Source organism: Misgurnus anguillicaudatus, chromosome 10, assembly GCF_027580225.2.
Source record: "Misgurnus anguillicaudatus chromosome 10, ASM2758022v2, whole genome shotgun sequence".
Taxonomy (NCBI): Eukaryota; Metazoa; Chordata; class Actinopteri; order Cypriniformes; family Cobitidae; genus Misgurnus; species Misgurnus anguillicaudatus.
Window position 1 is genome coordinate 32,433,794 of NC_073346.2, and position 19,271 is coordinate 32,453,064.

The 19,271-nt window shown below is 35.9% G+C and overlaps 1 protein-coding gene across 6 annotated transcripts in view; it reads left to right on the top strand.

Annotated features, from left to right (window-relative positions):
* nek11 (NIMA-related kinase 11) overlaps window positions 1–19,271 on the top strand; it is an 83,124-nt gene that overhangs the window by 42,310 nt on the left and 21,543 nt on the right. For 5 of the 6 annotated variants that reach the window (XM_055210933.2, XM_055210932.2, XM_055210935.2 and 2 more), the window contains 2 exons: window positions 8,397–8,536; window positions 11,486–11,546. In XM_055210933.2, the coding sequence (XP_055066908.2) occupies window positions 8,397–8,536; window positions 11,486–11,546 (201 nt within the window). The remainder of the gene's footprint in view (window positions 1–8,396; window positions 8,537–11,485; window positions 11,547–19,271) is intronic. The other variant, XR_008645757.2, reaches the window with a different exon arrangement.

Here is a 19,271-nt window from a genome sequence, read left to right on the forward strand (position 1 = left end):
ACACACACACACACACACACACACACACACGGACACACACGGACACACAGACACACTTACATTCAGTCAAATTTCTGTGGCATTTTGTAAAAACAGACATTTCAAAATGCACCAAAAACTACAAAAATTCTACTATTTTAAATAATATAAATTTTTAATGTCCTTTCTAATGTTTATATAAACATAAATTCACAAAATGTATCACTGAAGTGGTGATTTGAGCAGTTGGCCACATACCGTAAAATGAATGGGTCTCTATGGGCATCTTCTGGTCGAAATTATTTTTTTCTAAACTGTAATTCTTTTGTTTTTTTTCTAAACACCAAATGGCCCAATTCAACACATAACATCTAGATCAATATCTAAAAACAATTTAAATCAAATTTTTTGTCATAATTATATATATATTTTTTAGGCAAGCTAATGGTGTAGTTGAGGAATTGACTGGTAAACAGGTACAAAAGTACTTCAAATCTCCCAAAACACAGCATTAATGTATAGATGGAAAAAATTATACATTATTTGTATCATTAAAAATTTATATATTTTTTGTAATCACTCTTTTAATCACTGGGGTCATTTTTACAGCTCAAAGGAACTCTAACATATACAGGAAAATGGGGGCTTATGAGGGTTAACATATTAGATTTATTTCCACACATGAATGAAGCCTGAAACCAAGTTAAGAATATCATAATCTTTGCTCTTTATTACACTTTTCTGGGTCATATCCGATCTGTGCCACATAAGAGAAAAATATGCAAATTAAGGGGAATATGCAACAAATTAACAATGCATGATAACATTTTAACAAAAATTCTGAAGGTTAACTGGTAAAGTTTACTTAAGGTCTCCCAGCAGGTTCATTCTCTGTGTTATCATACTATAACTTGTATAATAAATAGGGCTGAGTGCTCCTTTGGAATGGAATATTATTTATTTAGACATTATTTTGCTGTGCTGGTCTTTTTCAGAGTTTATTGTTTAATTTAGCATGTTATTCAGGGACCCAGACAAGTCATTACTGTTGATCTTCTGGAGTTCTCTGGATAAATAAACTTACCGTTTGATTTTGCTCATGTCTGCAGTTAAACTATACAGTATAATGACTACACTAGGGACATCTGTTATTTGGGAAGATGCCATTCAAATTAGAAAACTCTGACAATACGCACACTACATACACATCTTGTCTACTTATGGTAATTTTCTCTATTGTTGAACTTGGCTCTATTTAATTTGCTCATGTAAATCTACTGTTAGTATTAGTAATGAGTGCTGTAGATAGAGTATAACAGAGTAAGTAAGCTTCAGGGAGCGTTGAGAGGCCATCAATTGTACTGTTATTAGAATTTTAGTCTTCATATTCTAGGTGAATTTCAGTAGAAAATACAATAGATAGATCACTCTCTTAAATCAATAATTTTGATCAATAAATTGCTCTCTAAGATGAGAACTATGATTCACCCAGAAATGGTGTGTCAGGCCTAAAATATACTTTACAAGGTTCGTTTACTAAGAAACCTTGACCTTAGAGTGAAGGTGTTATAGGTAACGCAAATTTATTAAGAAAGTCAAAATGTATTAGCTAATTAACGAATAATAAGCTAATGGATGTTTAAAAATGAAGACTTCTGATGTAGCTTTAGCATTGCTAATTGAAATCAATGAAGTAAATTAGGGCATCCTGACTTGAATGAAAAGGCTTTTCTCCTTTATCTCCTTTATAATCAGCATTTTAAATGGAAGATAAGGATTTTGCTCAGAATGATTCCCCGAATCCTACATCCCTTTACTGAGATTTGTGATCGGCCATAACACGAGATTCAAGGCAATGAGGCGTGACTGAGGTCTGAACACATGATGACAGAAGCTTCTTGTCACAGTGATTCAAGTCAAATTCTGCTGTGCCTTTTTGTCAGGTTTAATCCTCTTTACTAGATGAAATAGGCCTATTGGTTTAGTGTTAAAATGTGTTTACAGGTCTGATTTCACTTCTTTTATTCCAAACTGCAGGTTGCACTTTCATTGATAGGTTGTCATTTACTCGGTTAGACAGGACTGGAAAACAAGATGTTTTGTTCAGGCATAGACAAATAAGACATACTATCGATAACACATGCAGTATGCTTCAGAATAGCAAACAGGCAATTATGTCAACCTGCAAATGTCAACCTTATCATGAAAAATAACATTTTTATCCAAAGTTTTTCTACTGTGATTTGACCACTTTTAGGAGGGGTAGCTACAGTATTAAACTGTTTCCATTTATAGATAATTTGTCTAACTGTAGACTGATGGATGTCTAAACATTTTGAGATTGTTTTGTTTTCCTTTTCAGCCTTATGGAGTGCAACAACTCTTGATATATTAAGAGAGGCATGGTTCACAAGAGCTGATGCTTCTTAAGGACAGCCATCTAATTTAAACTAATTTAATTAATTGGACTCCAGTTAGCCAGCTTCTGACACAAATAAGCTTTCATTTAAGTAATTTGGGTGTTACCATGGATTCATTATTGGTTTTGGATAAGCAGATAACCAGTGTTGTTAAAGGTGCAATTTGTAAGATATTTGCAGTAAAATGTCCAAAAACCACTAGGCCAGTGTTATATATTTTGTCCAGCTGATTACTATCAATATCTGTAATGTTTTCAACTACTTGTAAACCTTGGGAAAATTTCCATTCAAAACATCGACACGGGGCAGTGTAGTCTCAATGACGTTTATATCCATGTGACCCTTTGTCTCACCGCCTTTACTGACGTAAAAACCACATGACAACAGTGGTCGAGTTCGAAAAAATAAAATGGCGGCCAAAGAAGCGACTGGAGCACAAATTTAGTGTAAATAAAGGTATATTTTCACTTTTTACACATTTTAATTGCATTTCTAGTGAGAAATTAGTATTGTAGTTTTCAAATATGTGATTAGTTATCACAAAGGCGCTCTCTGTTTATATTTCAAACATGCTGCCTTTGAAGTGCGTCCGAAAGCCTTTCTCTGAGCTGCATTCATGCCTCCAAAGTCATTTCCTCATGAGGCAGCGAGGCAACAAGTCACTGCCTTGAGTTTTCGGACGCACCCAGTGTTGTGGACAAATGCGAAACTATGCGTTAGTGCCTGTCGGGCTACGCGCTTGCTTATGGACTTATGGATTACTCTTTACCGTTTGCCGCTGGTTGTGTTAGCAAAGACAGCTCCCGTAAGCGTACGGGCCAACCAAACGACCCAAGAAGAGTTTGGAACAAAACGAGAGAAAGAATGAGGATCAATTTGGTGTTGCATTATCTGGATGGAGAGAGCTTTGTGACAACATTTAACTAGACAGAGATTCTGATCCTGCTTGTGTTTTACGCGATGGGTGAGTTGTTTTGATTCGTAATCCTTCAAAAAACATATGCTATTATATTGATCACAACATTAGTGTGTAGATTGTAATCAGCGCGTCTTCCCGCCTACGATATGCACATCAAGAGGTATTGTACAGCAATATAAATGGTCATTTTAAGACACTTCACAATAAGATTTGTACTATCAATACATTATGTGAAAAATCATTGTAGATTGTAAGAACATCACATATAAGCTTACATAATGAAATAAACGATGTCATCAAACGCAACATTTATAAGACTTGATTACCTTATCCGTCACGTGATTTCTCGTTCGTGTCTGATTGATGGCCATCAGCGGTTGAGTTAAAGACTACAAATCCCATAATTCCATGCTGCTTCAGAGCGTCATTAAACAACGTCATTGTTATTGATTTGGTCTGGCGCCATCTAGCGGCGCAGATAATACAAATTGCATCTTTAAGGCTGGGTTTTATCAACTCTCTTTTAAAGATCAGGAGATTGTCATTCATGCTTTCATTTCATCACGTATTGATTATTATAATTCATTATACTATGGTTTATCGCAGCACCAACTATCTCGTCGTCAATTATTGCAGAATTCTGCGGCTAGACTTCTGACGCACAAAAAGAAGTATGAGAGGATTACACCAGTTCTTATTACTTTACTGGTTGCCTGTAAAATCTAAGATTAAATTTAAGATTTTGTTAATGGTTTTTAAAGGCACACCATGGAACTTTTTGGCCACTAGGGGGTGCTAGACATGTATTTTTCACGTTTAGCGCCCCTAGAGGCCACAAGCGCCGCAGCACTGTCGCAAAGGAAAAGAAGACAACTCTTTATATCACAAAGTGTGCCTTCTAGCGTGTCATATAATATAATTTCATGGTTTTATTTTCATCAAACGCCAAACAAATCGTGTAGCTCATGTTTACAAGCCAGTTCTAACGGTGGTCACTTGGTTAAAGATTATACTTAAAAAATTGCCCTAAAGGGGATTCAAACCCAGATCGCCATGTCGTAGGTCCATGACGCTACCACAGCGCCACAATGTCACGTAATATAAGTCTCTCTCTAAACTCTCCAAGTAGCCTTCAGTAAAATTCACATAAAAAATAGTATTCGGGTGCCAGACAGGACTTATATATGCAAGCATTATAACATTACTTACTAGTACAAAAGCATGACGACCAAGTCAGCATCGGTCAGAAACCCCTCCTCCTTCTTTAGTTCACGCCAGCGAGCGAACGCTGGCCCAATTTAATTGATCCTCGTCCTTCTTTTTATTCGGTCACTTTCCCCTTTTCTCTTTCTGGTCTCCTCCGACAAAACCTTGGATTTCTTTTTCTTAGTTGCTGCTTCGGCCATGACAAAAACATCAGAAAAATAAATAGTTGCGCTCTCACGTCCGAATTTGAGGAAGTGGAGAAAGTGACGTATGCCGTAAAGCAGATTTTTGTAGTTTTTTGTTTTGTGCTCGGGTTACTACCCGAAAACCCAAGTTTAAAAGTACGAGTAAAAGCGATACAGACCCGGTCAGGCTATGATGGACATGTCATTCAACCTATTTTAAGTGGATGTACCATCACAAGGGTCTTGAAAATGTATTATGAAGGTTGAAAAACTTCAAAGTGTCACTTTAAAGCATTTCATGGTATTGCACCAAAATATATTGCTAATCTTCTAATGCCCTATCAAAACACAAGAATTACAAGATCTACCAATGAGATGATTTTATATGTTCCTAAAACAAGGTTAAAGTCAAAGGGTGACGGTCCTTTTCGGTAGCCGCGTCACGCTTATGGAACCCTCTTGCTTTATTAAATTGGCTCCTTCCGTGGATGGAACATCTGAATTTTCCCACAGTGTGCGTCATAGAGAATGTATGTTGATGATGAAATGGATTAGAGATGAAATCTTTAGAAGTTCTGTCTAACAAATATTGGTCTTTTATTTATTTGTTTGGACTTGAAAGGCATCTCTAATTTTGAGTTCTTGATCAGGTGGTAGTCCCTGAGATGCAGGTGCGGGATGTGCATGCCCACACATTACTGTTACACACTGTGCTATGTGAAGTCAGGTGGAGAGATCTAAAGAAAAACATAAAACTGTTCAGGCAGTGAATGGTGGTTTCCACAGAGTAAAGTACAGTCTAACACTCGCTTCCTTCATCTCTCCTGCCATCTCTGTCTTGTCTTCATGTACTGTTTGGTGGTCCAGTCTGATAGAATCAAAGCCATAAAGCTGTAATTATCCTGGATGCAGGCCAAGCATGTCTTTCTCCCCCCTCCTCACTCTTTCTCTGTGTAGTTGTGTGTACGTCAAGGGGCTATGGGTTATATTCTGGTAAGTGCTGCCCACAAACGTTTTAAAGATGAGATGAACTCAAGTCTGTTTTCTTTGTTTATAGGAAAGGCAAAAGCTCTTTGTCATCATCAATCAGAATAATAAAAAGTAAAACTAGCAGTTTTTTTCCTGTCCTGGCATGAGTGCTAGGGTAGCAAGAATATACCGGAGGCTTCAAATAGGGAAACTTTACTGTCCCCATGATGAATTTAAGGGTGCCGTAGAATGTAAAAGTGTATTTACCGAGGCATAGATGAATAATACAAGCTCTGTAATGAAATATTGTGAGCCTCAATGCGCTTGTTTCCTCCTATTTATGTAAACCTTGTGCATGCAAAATACAGCTGGAAAACTGCCAATCTCAAACATAAGGTCTGTTTACACACACATGTACACACTAGGGCTGTCACGATTATGAAATTTGGCTGACAGTTAATTGCCTACTAAATTGTGACGATTATGACGATTAATTGTCTGTTTTAGGGCTTTGGCAGTTATGACGATTAGTTATCTGTTTTGTTGTTTTAATATTTTACAAATTTATTTATTTGTTCATTTTTTATTTATTTATGAAAAGCCACTTGATCGGTGGATAAAGAGGAAGCTGATTTACTCTTTAGGACAACACTAGTCCTGTTTACATGCAGTTTTTATTTTCGGATTATTCACACATAGCCCAATGCAGAGCACAAATGATGAACTCACATATATGGTCCACTGTTTTAATTTACTTACTTTAAATGACAAACATGTTGTTATGGATGTATTTCATTATCAGGTGCCGTGATGAATATAGAAATATGACAGTGCATGTAAAGGCCGTTCACATTAAAACGATATAAAAATATAGTTTTAAAAATCGTTTTATATTAGCAGAGTTCACGCAACAACAATAATGATAGCGATTTTGGCACATGATGAACGATAAACCATTGAAAGCCAATCAAATCTATTTTAACTCATTAAAAGCTCATTCATTGCTGAGGTCTATAACATAAAATTACATCAGTTATCCAGTGCTGATGCAGTTGCTGTGAAATTCATACTTAATGCTTTTTCTACCACACTGACTACGCCAAAAGGTAAGATATTATAGACAAACTACTGCATTCATTGTTTAGTTACGCGAAACCCAGCGAGTTGAGGACATCTGCTGGTTTCCCGCTGTGTAAATGCAAGAACAGCATACTTACATATTCAGTGACATGTAAACAATTGCAAAAAATTTTTTATTAAAAGAAATATCCAATATTAGGTAATGCCGTGCTCGTTGAGCGAATTGGCATGAAGTTATCATTATGATGTGGTCACTAATATATTTATCGTTATAATTATCGTTATAATGTTCCTTAAGGGTTTTATATACTGCAGTCGTGAGCTGTTTCTGGATGAAGGCAGATTGCTGACAGCGAGTCGTCTTGGCAGAGTTCACGTAAAACTTCCTAATGTCAAGTTTAAAACGAATTTGTGCTTAAGGCGCGTGACTAAACACACGCGCACTTCAGTTAGTGCGGTATAAATGCGATTAAAGCGTTAACATGGACGCATACTGTGATTATAAACGGCGTACGCCACCTCTTTTAATGCGATTATACCTACTGCGATTATGAGCTTAATCGCATTATTTTTATCGAATTATTGCGTTTACGTGAGGTAAGGTATAATCGCAGTATTGCCAAAATCCCATTATAATCTCATTATTAGGGTGCATGTAAACGTGGTCACTGTCACGACCGCAACTTTCTTAAAACTGATGCCATTAATCTGAGTGTGTCATTAAAGCCCAGACCATCTAAAGCTGAATCGAAAAGTCAAAATATAAACAAAACTGCTTCGGTGTGTTGCATAAACATTGTCATCGTCTTGCTGCCCCCTCCCCGTTCTGTGATTGTTTCCCTATTTCAGGGGAAAAAATTCCATAGTTTCTATGCTAGACTTGCAGCGTGAATAAATTTACGCGCAAGGCAGCATGGGGAAACCCAGGCTAGGTTGGAATCTTTAAAAAAAGACAAACTAAATACAGCGGTATTAAGAGGTCTTAAGAGGTTAAAAATGTTTGGGTGCTAATGTGCGTCCATGTATATAAGCACATGCGCATTGTCGTTCCGTTTATAGGCGCATATTACTAACCTGCTCTTTAAATAACAAAAACAACATTGACTTTAGACTTTAGACCTTAGACCAGGTTTTAGTTGGTCAAAAGTGTAGTCTATTGTATTTGCCTCAAAATAGCAATGCACCATAAGTGCACTTGAACACACCTTGTTTTCAGACCAGAACGCCCATGGGCGCAAAATTGTGCGCAAATGCATTTGCTATTTAAACAATGTAGTGCTAAATGTGAAAATTATCATTGCGCCTGGTTGAAACTAGCAAAAGACAGTTGCTTCGCACTTTGCACTGCATTGTGCCAGGTGTATGATAGGCCCCTTGGTGCGTATCATGTAAGGAAAAGCACACAATGGACATGTTAATGGAAACTATGATGATTATAATAATAACTATTGCCAACTATCGTCATAAAAGCCCGCTATTGGCCACACAGTATGTCTGACGATTGTTGATACACAATAGTATCGTCTATTGGCACAACCTTACCTTTTATGTAGATATCAGAGAACAATTTAACATATTATTTCAATGCTATCAGTGTGTCATTTAAATGTTCTTCTACATTTTTTGTAATTGTTCCAGCGATCCCAGAAGATCCTCAGGCAGCGGAGGCATTCTACTCTGTGGATGAATTTGAGTCTTGCTCGGAGGAAGATTCAGATGGAGACGGAGTCTCAGAGGAAGACCTCTCTACAGACGCTACCTGTCAGACATGTCGACAGGTAAGGAACAAACTCCTGCTGGAGGGGAGCAGATGTCAATCATCGACTGTGTGATATTTACATTTATTAGCAAATTTAACTCTGTGAAGCCTCGCTAAATTGTACACGGCGTAATTAAACTTAGGAGGTCTGTCAGCTGTCATACATTATGAATGAAATCTAAATTGTTTGGCTTAAAGAAAGTTAGCAAGAATTAGCATTTCAGAACCTAGTAAGGAACCTTGCTGTCTATTTCTTACGTAGTCAGCCGTGTTTTAAGGCAGCATGCTATCTGAAATCAAAGTCTGATTTGGATGCACAAAAACACACAAGAGATTTGTTGCCTGAAAATGCTTTATACTGTAAGTAGATAGCTCACAAGGTTTTAGCATGTCACTTTACCCAATTGTTGGGTGTAAAATGACCCACAGTCAACAGAAAACTTTTACATTTAGTATATAAATTTGCTAGCAGCTTATGATAGCTTTCTATCTCTAAGGACACTTCTATGTCAGTATACTTCAAGTACACTTCCTTCACTTTCCAGTACCTCTATATGATTTATTTACGGACTCTCAGACACCCTCAAGTCTTAATAACCTCTTGTTGACAGAACCATCCGTTTATGAAGCATGACATAAGATAAATTCAATCACATTTCACATGCACTTAAACCCTTAATGTACATCTAGTATAACACCACTTGTCTATGATGTAGCATTATGCAAATGCATTTTGCATGCAGTCCAAAGAAAGATTAACAAGCTGATGGTTTGCGGATTTTTGCGCTGGTGCCAAAGTAAAACCAGGGTCTCATCTGGACTCAAGATGGGAGCAGGTAGCTCAACAGACTCTTAAAACTGCAATCCAACACTTTTGCATGATTCGGTCAGGCCAACCAAGATAGATTAAAACTATTTGTCATCACTGAAAGGGTGATGGTATGAAACCAAAGGGGACAATGGAATAGACTTCTGCCCCACTGGACAGTTGATAATTAGCCGACTCACAGTGGGAGCAAATCCGGAGATGTTTGTGCTGCCAGCCATGGCCGGGTGAGATTCCCCTAAACATAGGAGTGGAGGAATTGCATTTTGTAAAGCTAGATAATAACAGTGCCAGCATTTTTCCTTTTCTCATTTCGATGTTATGCACAGATGGCTTACTTGATACCCATGAACTGCCCAAAGGCTTACCCTCCACCACCCTAATACACTTGCAGGGACCAATACGCAAGGAACTCATCTCTGCTTTCTGCAAGCCAATTGGAGTTTGAATATAGTTTTCCGCTCACAACATTACGGTGCTTCAGCCATGATTCAAACTCATTCAATCTATATCTGCCCCGAGGCTTTCATTTTAAAAAGGGAAATGCCCCACGGGAGTGCAAATATCTTCAGGTTAACCTTCATCATGGTGCCACTTCAATCTTTTCGATCATGTGATCCTTTTATAAAGGAACCCCAGTGACCCAGTAAGGCGTTTATAGGGGTTTCAAGACCCCTCTGTAAGTAATTAATATGCTTTGTTCAACATCCACAGTCAAATTGTTTTTCTCTAATTGCATTTTTCTCTTAACTTTTGGTTCAGAAATATTGTATATTTTTCTCAGTTTGAATTTGGTTGCACAGTATACCAAAATACATTTCACTACAGGTTGTATATGTATATAACTGTGTATGTGTTAAATAACAACTTGAATTTATGAAATCTGATTTTAGAATGTGGGGGAGAGCGGGGCACAACCTTATGCTTTTTGGTTTTGGCTCAATCATTCAAAAAATATTTGAGTTTGATTTAATTATATTTTTACAAATAATTCTGCTACAAATTAACATTTAAAGTTTGTTTCTAGTACTTAACATTCTTGGACAATCACACCAAACGTGACAAAAGTGCAAACGTTACAACTTACCCCATAGGTGGGGTTAATTGTAACACTTGCTAAAAATTGCATTTGCAGGTAAATATTTCAATACTATTTTGTCTATATACTTGAAGTGGATATTGTTTATATATCTGTCTATAATAGACAGATATCCAAACTGTATTCATCCATCCAGCCCTTTTCTAACAATAGTTCAAGTATAAATGGATACAAATGTCTATATGTGAGAAAAAGCAGCACAATTATGACAATTTTTTTTTATATATGTGACCCAGTCTGTTATAACCATAAATCTAATTCTGAGATAATGAGCATCAAAGTCTGATTTTAGCCATACATTTCATTATGATTTCAATCTTTGACGTGACCTTATTCAATCAATATTAAAGATATGAAAGATAAATTTGACACACGATTTTTGATAAGACCGACACATTTATTTTGTTGGCAGCCTGCAATCATTGGTGTGTAGCCTATTTAAAACAACGGCAAGAATTGCGTTATTGTTAGCGGTTTTCATAACGCAAGTGCTGAGGGGTTAGTCGTAACACAGCGTTACAATTAACCCCACTGGATCAAAATATTTTTAAGCCCACCAAAAAAGTTGCTAAGAGCTGCAGACATATTTCAAAATGATGCTATGTTTTAGTCAACAAGACACTGATTAATATGACATAGCATTGGATTTGGAATCTTACACACCCAACACACCCAAAAAATTTACTTACATGCCACCAAAACACTCGTTCATTAATAACTCTCTGGAAAAACCTAATGCATTTCCAATAATTTGCCGGAGATCGTCTTTTGGCAGCGTGAAAAAAATACCGGAAAAACAAAACGCTAAACCTTGTGCAACAATGTAAACGGTCCGTGTTACAACTAACCCAGCGTTAGTTTTTGCCCCGCGCACCCCTACTCAATTTTAAAGTCGGTTTTAATGGAAGATATTGTACAAACTATCTTTAAATTGGGGATCCCTCTGTTGGGAAAAGCAGTAGACCCCTGTTCTGTTTTCCACTGTATCATCAGTCACCCATTTAGGGTGTTTCTTTCATACTCTATGTATCCCTGTGTCTCAGGACAGTGAGCTGGGGGCTATCATCAGACACATGGAGAATGTTCTGCATGGTGATCCCTATGGTAAGTGCAGTTTTCTAATTAATCCACAAATGATAATTCATAAAATGAAGGGTTTATATTTTGTAAGTTTGTCCGCAAATACCACCCATCTAACACACACACACACACACACACACACACACACACACACACACACACACACACACACACACAGCATATAGGCACAGCGGCATACATAGACACTTCATGACCGATGTGAGATATAAGATCTCTCTCTCTCTCCAATACTTACCAGCCAATTACGTGACACAGCTGCCTTCTGAAGGTCATTGGCCTGTGGAAATGATACTTTCATTGATAGATGTGTGAGCACACTCATTTAACTCCATACAGAATAAATGACCCATATGCCGGTTAAAGGGATAGTTCCCCAAAAATGAAAATTCGGACATTTACTCACCCCTATGTTGCTCTAAACCTGTATGAGCTTTTTTATTTTAATGAACACAAAATTTTGATAAATGATGGTAAACACACAGTTGACGGTACCCATTGACTTCCATTGCATTTGTTTTTACTACAATGGAAGTCAATGGTTACAATCAGTGCTTACCATCATTTATCAAAATATCTTCTTTTGTGTTAATCAGAAAACAGAAATTCATACAGCTTTAGAACAACATGAGGATGAGAAAATGATGAACTATCCCTTTAAATACCTCTCAGCGTGTAATGCTGAGTTTTTTCTGTGTTGATGAATCTGAGTAACGAATATCATAAAGCCACTTGAAGCCATTGATTTGGTAGTTCATGTGAGGCTATTTACAGGCTCCAACCGTATCAGATAAGTACGTTTCCTTGTCGAATTGACAGGAGTATTTCTGTCCAACTCTCAGTTTCTTTCCTGGTTTGTTTTACCTCCTTAAGTTTCAGGTGCTTTATTTAAGTCATCCTCCTGGACTTTTTTACCCTTGATTGTATTTTTATCCCCTATTGAATCATTAGAAACATACCGCACTTTATGTGCACATCTTACAAAGCCATATATAATTAGTTTCTGTATTCAGACGAATTTAGAGATCCACCAAATGATCAGAAGCTAAAAAATATTTAACTGGAAATAGCCAAAAAGGGGGTGCACGCTTTATACATGCAGCAAACGTGTCGGTAGTGTGGAAGCATTTCGAAGTATCAAAGAAAAATGCTTTTTCTGCTAGTTTTGGCTGAAAAGTTTTGGTTGCTGAACATCTAGTGCAACCCCAATAACCAGGTCAGTGATGTGTATTAAATCATAAGTGAGTTTATTGGCACTGGGGTGTTTGTGGGTGTTGCTGCACCAAAGACTGTTTGGACAGTCACTTTTAAAAGCAGATTCTTTTTATTGCATCAGAAAAAAATAAATTTAGTCTATAAACAACTGATGCAAGATTTTTTCAGAACTTAACTTGAAAGTTTTATAATTATTACCTTTAATCAGTTGATCCCAATGTCATTTTAGTTGATGTATAAAGTTTATGAAATATACGAAGTCTGTTCCTCTCATTTACACAGGTGTAGCAGAATAAGAGTTTGCAACATAAATAAAGAACGTGTTTTATTAAGTTTAATAATAGTATTAATAGGGCTGTCACAATGTTTAAATAATCGTCTCATCGCAATTGTTTGACCTCTTCGCGATGATTTCAGATCACCGCAATGATTGCACATCTCTCTAAAAAACACAAGGGGAGCTGCAGGTCTGTATAAGCAAGACAATATCTGATGGCGTTCCTTAAAGGAATAGGCCATTTTCTTAAAATAAAAATCCAGATAATTTACTCACCACCATGTCATCCAAAATGTTGATGTCTTTCTTTGTTCAGTCAAGAAGAAATTATGTTTTTTGAGGAAAACATTGAAGGATTTTTCTTATTTTAATGGACTTTAATAGAGCCCAACACTTAATACTTAACTCAACACTTAACAGTTTTTCTCAACGGAGTTTTAAAGGACTATAAACGATCCCCAACAAGGCATAAGGGTCTTTTCTGCAAAACGATTGTCATTTTTGACAAGAAAAATAAAAAAAATATGCACTCTTAAACCACAACTTCTTGTCTTCCCCGGTCCTGTGATACGCCAGCGTGACCTCACGCAATACGTCATGACGTCAAGAGGTCACAGAGGACGAACGCGAAACTACGGCCCAATGTTTACGAGTGTGGAGAAAGAGGACCGTTCTGACATTGATTAAAGTCTTTGTGTCAGTTTATTGTTTAAAATGGTCCACAAATGTGCGTTTCATATATGTAACATGTGACCTTTCTGCGTCACTACGCATTTATGTTAGGTCGCGTTGGTGTATCACAGGACCGGACCTAGACGAGAAGTTGTGGTTTAAAAGTGTATATTTTTTATTTTGCTTGTCAAAAATGACAATCGTTTTGCTAGATAAGACCCTTATGCCTCGTTTGGGATCGTTTATAGTCCTTTGAAACTCAGTTGAAAAAAACTGTTAAGTGTTGAGTTAAGTATTAAGTGTTGGGCTCTATTAAAGTCCATAAAAATGAGAAAAATCCTGCAATGTTTTCCTTAAAAAAACATAATTTCTTCTCGACTGAACAAAGAAAGACATCAACATTTTGGATGACATGGTGTTGAGTAAATTATCTGGATTTTTCTTTTAAGAAAATGGACTAATCCTTTAACTGACAGTGTAACGCAATACATTGCAAAGCCATTCAATACAGTTAAAAAAAATGTGAAATGCTGCGAAACTTTGATAAGCAGTATGAACTGTCAGGCAAAACATACATTTCCAAAACAGCAATTCCAATTTTAGGGAAGTGAAGGATGCTATTCTTAAGAATCTGTTAGGAATTTATTTTTTTTGCAGGCACTAGGGACATGTGGTCCAGTACTAATATGACCTTCGTAGGAATGGCTACTAACTTTGTGTTTATTTCTTATAAAGAATTTTAATGAAATTTATTTTCATTAAATGATAACATGTGTTATGTGTATTAATATTTACTGCCAGGGAAACCTTGCAAAATATTTAATTTAGATAATCAAAACAATGTGTGGAAATTATTTCATGAACAAACAAACAAACAAAAATAATATGAGAATTAAATGTCAAAGCCCTAAACAGGCAATTAATTGTCATAATTGCCACAATTTATTTGACAATTAACCGTCAGCCAAATTTCGTAATCATGCCAGCCCTAAGTATTAATATAGTGATTGTTATATATTTGTATATTGTTTACTATCTTTGAAATCGTTTGCTTTTGTCTCTAAAATAAGTGGCACTTTATTAGCTGTTTTGCTAACTAATGGAATGACATTCATAAAGTTTTAATTGTTTCAATTGTAGCTGAGAATTTATACTTTATCGTATTCTTATTTGTTCATGCATGCTAATTTCTTCATTACTCAATCGCTATGTTTACATGCACAATATTTTGTCAATCCAACTGAATTTAATCCAATTAAAGGTTACAACAATACAGTTTACATGCACCCAAAACATTGCAATCTGATAAAAATGTTAGTTTACATGCACATTCTATATAATCCGAAACAAACGTCTACGCACAGCCAGGGTTGCCAGTTTCGCGTATCAAACCCAATGGACATTCAAAACTAGCCTGAAAGCATCCCAATGAATATTTACAGCTCAAATACCAATAACCAATGATCGAAATCTTTTACCTGCTGAAAAAAAACCCTGTGGAGACAGTTTAAACAGTAGCCCAAATCTAAACTCGAAAAAAGCAGAGGACTTGGCAACGCCCCCCAGCTCTCGTCGAGTTCACGCTTTACAGTATCTCTGGATAAATGTACAAAGTTGAGTTGGAGAAAGTTGTTCTTAGGAAGTTTTCAGATATACTCAATGAAAAATTTTTTTTCCAAATACACAAAGCTATTTATTGCTTTATGTAGAATGTAAAGCGTGTGACAGCGCGTGAGCCCATTGTCTTAATAATGTGTGATGCCATTGCCTTGCTATTGCAAGTTTCTGTGACGAGAATTATGTGATACATAAATAAGAGGTAAATATAAGATGTGAACTTGGCACAAATGTTCTGCGCACGTGCACAATGTATTTTTGCATCCGATTTCTCCTGCTGATCGGATCACATATCGGACTACATCACTCCCTTCAATAAGATCAAAATTTGCATCCGATCGATACCAATCGTATTGGTTAAGATGTTTACATGAAGGCTTTTCAATACGATTAAGCCATCAATACCATTACAAACTGATTATTTGGTTGCATGTAAACATACCCATTGTGACCAAATCCATTTGCTGCACTTTCAAATCCACCAACTTTCTAAACACCTTTAATATCAAGATATATTTAAAAATCTGCTGTCACCTCAAATAAAAATGCTAGTTTCTCTGCACTTCACCTTATCTGTAGAGCAAGATTAATGATAGCAGTGTTGGCTCAATGCATGATGGGTAATATCAGCTCAGGCTTGGGCTTCTGGCTTCTGAAATAAAATCTACTTTTCTAACCTTATCTTTCCTCTTTCTTTATCTAGCCTCTTGTCCACACAATAAATGTCAGATTTCCTTAAGCATAGAAATAGATGGAAAAAAACAAGAAAAACTCATGCAGTTTCTGGCTCAAAATGGAAAGTAGATTTAATTTGAGGTGACCCTTACGAAAAAGAAGTATACTTCAAGTTCATTTTATTAAGTATACTTAAGTAATGTTGGAGTAAAGTTTTAAGTATACTTTATGTAGTAAGTGTACTAACATTTATGTTCTAGTAGTATACTTGTAAGTGTACTGCTTGAATACCGCTTGGGACTAAATTGGCCCACTTTTAGTATATAAAAGTATACTTCTAAGTGTACTATAAGTGTAAGAGTAGTCAACTTTAAGTGTACAACTAGTGCACAATTAGTTCTTCATTTGTACTGCAAGTCAACTCATTAGTATACTAGTAGTTTTCTAGACTTATACTTCAAGTGTACATGCGAATGTTCTGTTAGTGTACTCTTAGTAAACTAGTAGGTTACTAATTTTGTGCTGCAGGTATACTTCCAAGTGTTCTTTTAATTTATTTTTAGTTAACTAGTAGTTTACTAGTCATATACTTCAAGTGTACATGCAAGTGTTCTGTTAGTGTACTCTTAGTAAACTAGTAGGTTACTAATTTTGTGCTGCAGGTATACTTCCAGGTGTTCTTTTAATTTATTTTTAGTTAACTAGTAGTTTACTAGTCATATACTGAAAGTGTACATGCAAGTTGTCTGTTAGTGTACTCTTAGTAAACTAGTAGGTTACTTATTGTATGCTGCTTGTGTAACAAAGCACTTTGACACTGAGGATACATCTGCAGGTTTTTATTAAACACTCATATTCCAACAGGCAAGGTCAAACAACAGCAATGTCAGGCAGGCAAACCGCTCAGCAATGACAGCCGGTACAAATCAAGACTTTGCGCTAACTGAATGTTTCCAGAGAGTTTATATAGGCTGTCCAATGAGCTTCAGGTGGCAGAATAATCAGTCCAGGTATGAGGGATTGTGGGAAATGGAGTCCAGAACGAAAGTTAATTTTCAGGGGATTCAGCCATATATATAGATACATATACAACCTCAAATCAGAAAAAGTTGGGACACTGTAGAAATTTTGAATAAAAAAGGAATGGAATAATTTATAAATCTCATAAACTTATATTTTATTCACAATAAAATATAGATAACATATCAAATGTTGAAAGTGAGACATTTTGAAATGTCATGCCAAACATTGGCTCAATTTGGATTTTATGAGAGCTACACATTCCAAAAAAGTTGGGACAGGTAGCAATAAGAGGCCGGAAAAGTTAAATGTACATATAAGGAACAGCTGGAGGAGGACCAATGTTTAGGAATAGGAATGGTGTCCCATTCTTGTCTAATACAGGCTTCTAGTTGCTCCACTGTCTTAGGTCTTCTTTGTCGCATCTTCCTCTTCATGATGCACCAAATCTTTTCTATGGGTGAAAGATCTGGACTGCAGGCTGGCCATTTCAGTACTCAGATACTTCTTCTACGCAGTCTTGATGTTGTAATTAATGCAGTATGTGATCTGTCATTGTCATGTTGGAAAATGCAAGGTCTTCCCCGAAAGAGACAACGTCTGAATGGGAGCATATGTGGTTATAGAACTTGGATAAACCTTTCAGCATTGATGGTGCCTTTCCAGATGTGTAAGCTGCCCATGCCACACGCACTCATGCAACCCCAAACCATCAGAGATGCAGGCTTCTGAACTGAGCGCTAATAACAACTTGGGTTGTCATTGTCCTCTTTAGTCCGGATGAAATGGCGTCCCAGTTTTCCAAAAAGAACTTCAGATTTTGATTCGTTGGACCACAGAACAGTTTTCCACTTTGCCAAAGTCCATTTTAAAATGAGCCTTGCCCAGGGAAAACGCCTGTGCTTCTGGATCATATTTAGATATGGCTTCTTTTTTGACCTATAGCGTTTTAGCTGTCAACGGCGAATGGCACAGTGGATTGTGTCCACTGACAATGTTTTCTGGAGCCCATGTTATGATTTCCATTACAGTAGCATTCCTGTATGTGATGCAGTTCCGTCCCGAAGATCCAAAATGATCCAATATTTGGCATTTTTTTATTTATTATTTTTGTTTGATTAGCTCACTGATAGCATACGAAAGATTTAGCTTCAAATTGAAAGTACAATTAAAAGGTATATGTCAAGTATAAAAATTAATACACAGGAACATATTGTACTTTAAGTGCAATGTATATATATTTATAGTATGATGTTAAGTTCACTTAAAGTAGTAAAGTAGTATAGTAAAAGAATACTTGCAAGTATACCTGCAGCACACAATTAGTAACTTACTAGTTTACTAAGAGTACACTAACAGAACACTTGCATGTACACTTTCAGTATGACTAGTACACTACTAGTTAACTAAAAGTATAGTAAAAGAATACTTGCAAGTATACCTGCAGCACACAATTAGTAACTTACTAGTTTAATAAGAGTACACTAACAGAACAATTGCATGTTCACTTTCAGTATGAGTACTAGTTAACTAAAAGTATAGTAAAAGAATACTTGCAAGTATACCTGCAGCAGTAAATTAATAACCTAGTTTACTAACACTAAAGATTCTCCATAAAGATAATATACATTTGTACACTACATATACTTTCAAAATGTACTTAAAATATACTGTTTCTAAAGGATGCTAAATAATGTATTTTATAAATATGCTGTTAGTGCATTATTATAATGATAACTTTAACAGATAAAGTATACCTAAAGTAAACTTTAAAATAAGTTCAAATTATTATACTTTAAAAATTGCACAGAACTTTATCTCCAAGTATATTTTTTTAAAGTATAATTTTAGAAAATATACTAAATTATAATTATTTTGAAATATGTTAAAAGTTTAATTGTAAGCAAATATGTTGTAAGCATACTTTCAATATATTCAAAGTAGTAAATTTCTTTCTAAGTATATTTGTAATGTATATTGCAAAGTTAAATATACTTGAAATACAATAAAGTATATTTATTTTTCACCAGGGCTATTCATTCATTCATTACTTTATACTATATAAGTATATGTCAGTAAACAAGTATAGGCCAAATATACTTAGACATTTCTGTCAGTATAGGTCAAGTATACTTTATTACAATTTAAGTATATTTCTGAGAAAGACCTAAAGTACATTTTAGAAAAGTACATAAAAAGTAAACTGAAAGTATACTTTCTTATTTTAAGTTTAAAAGAAGTATACTTTAAGCACA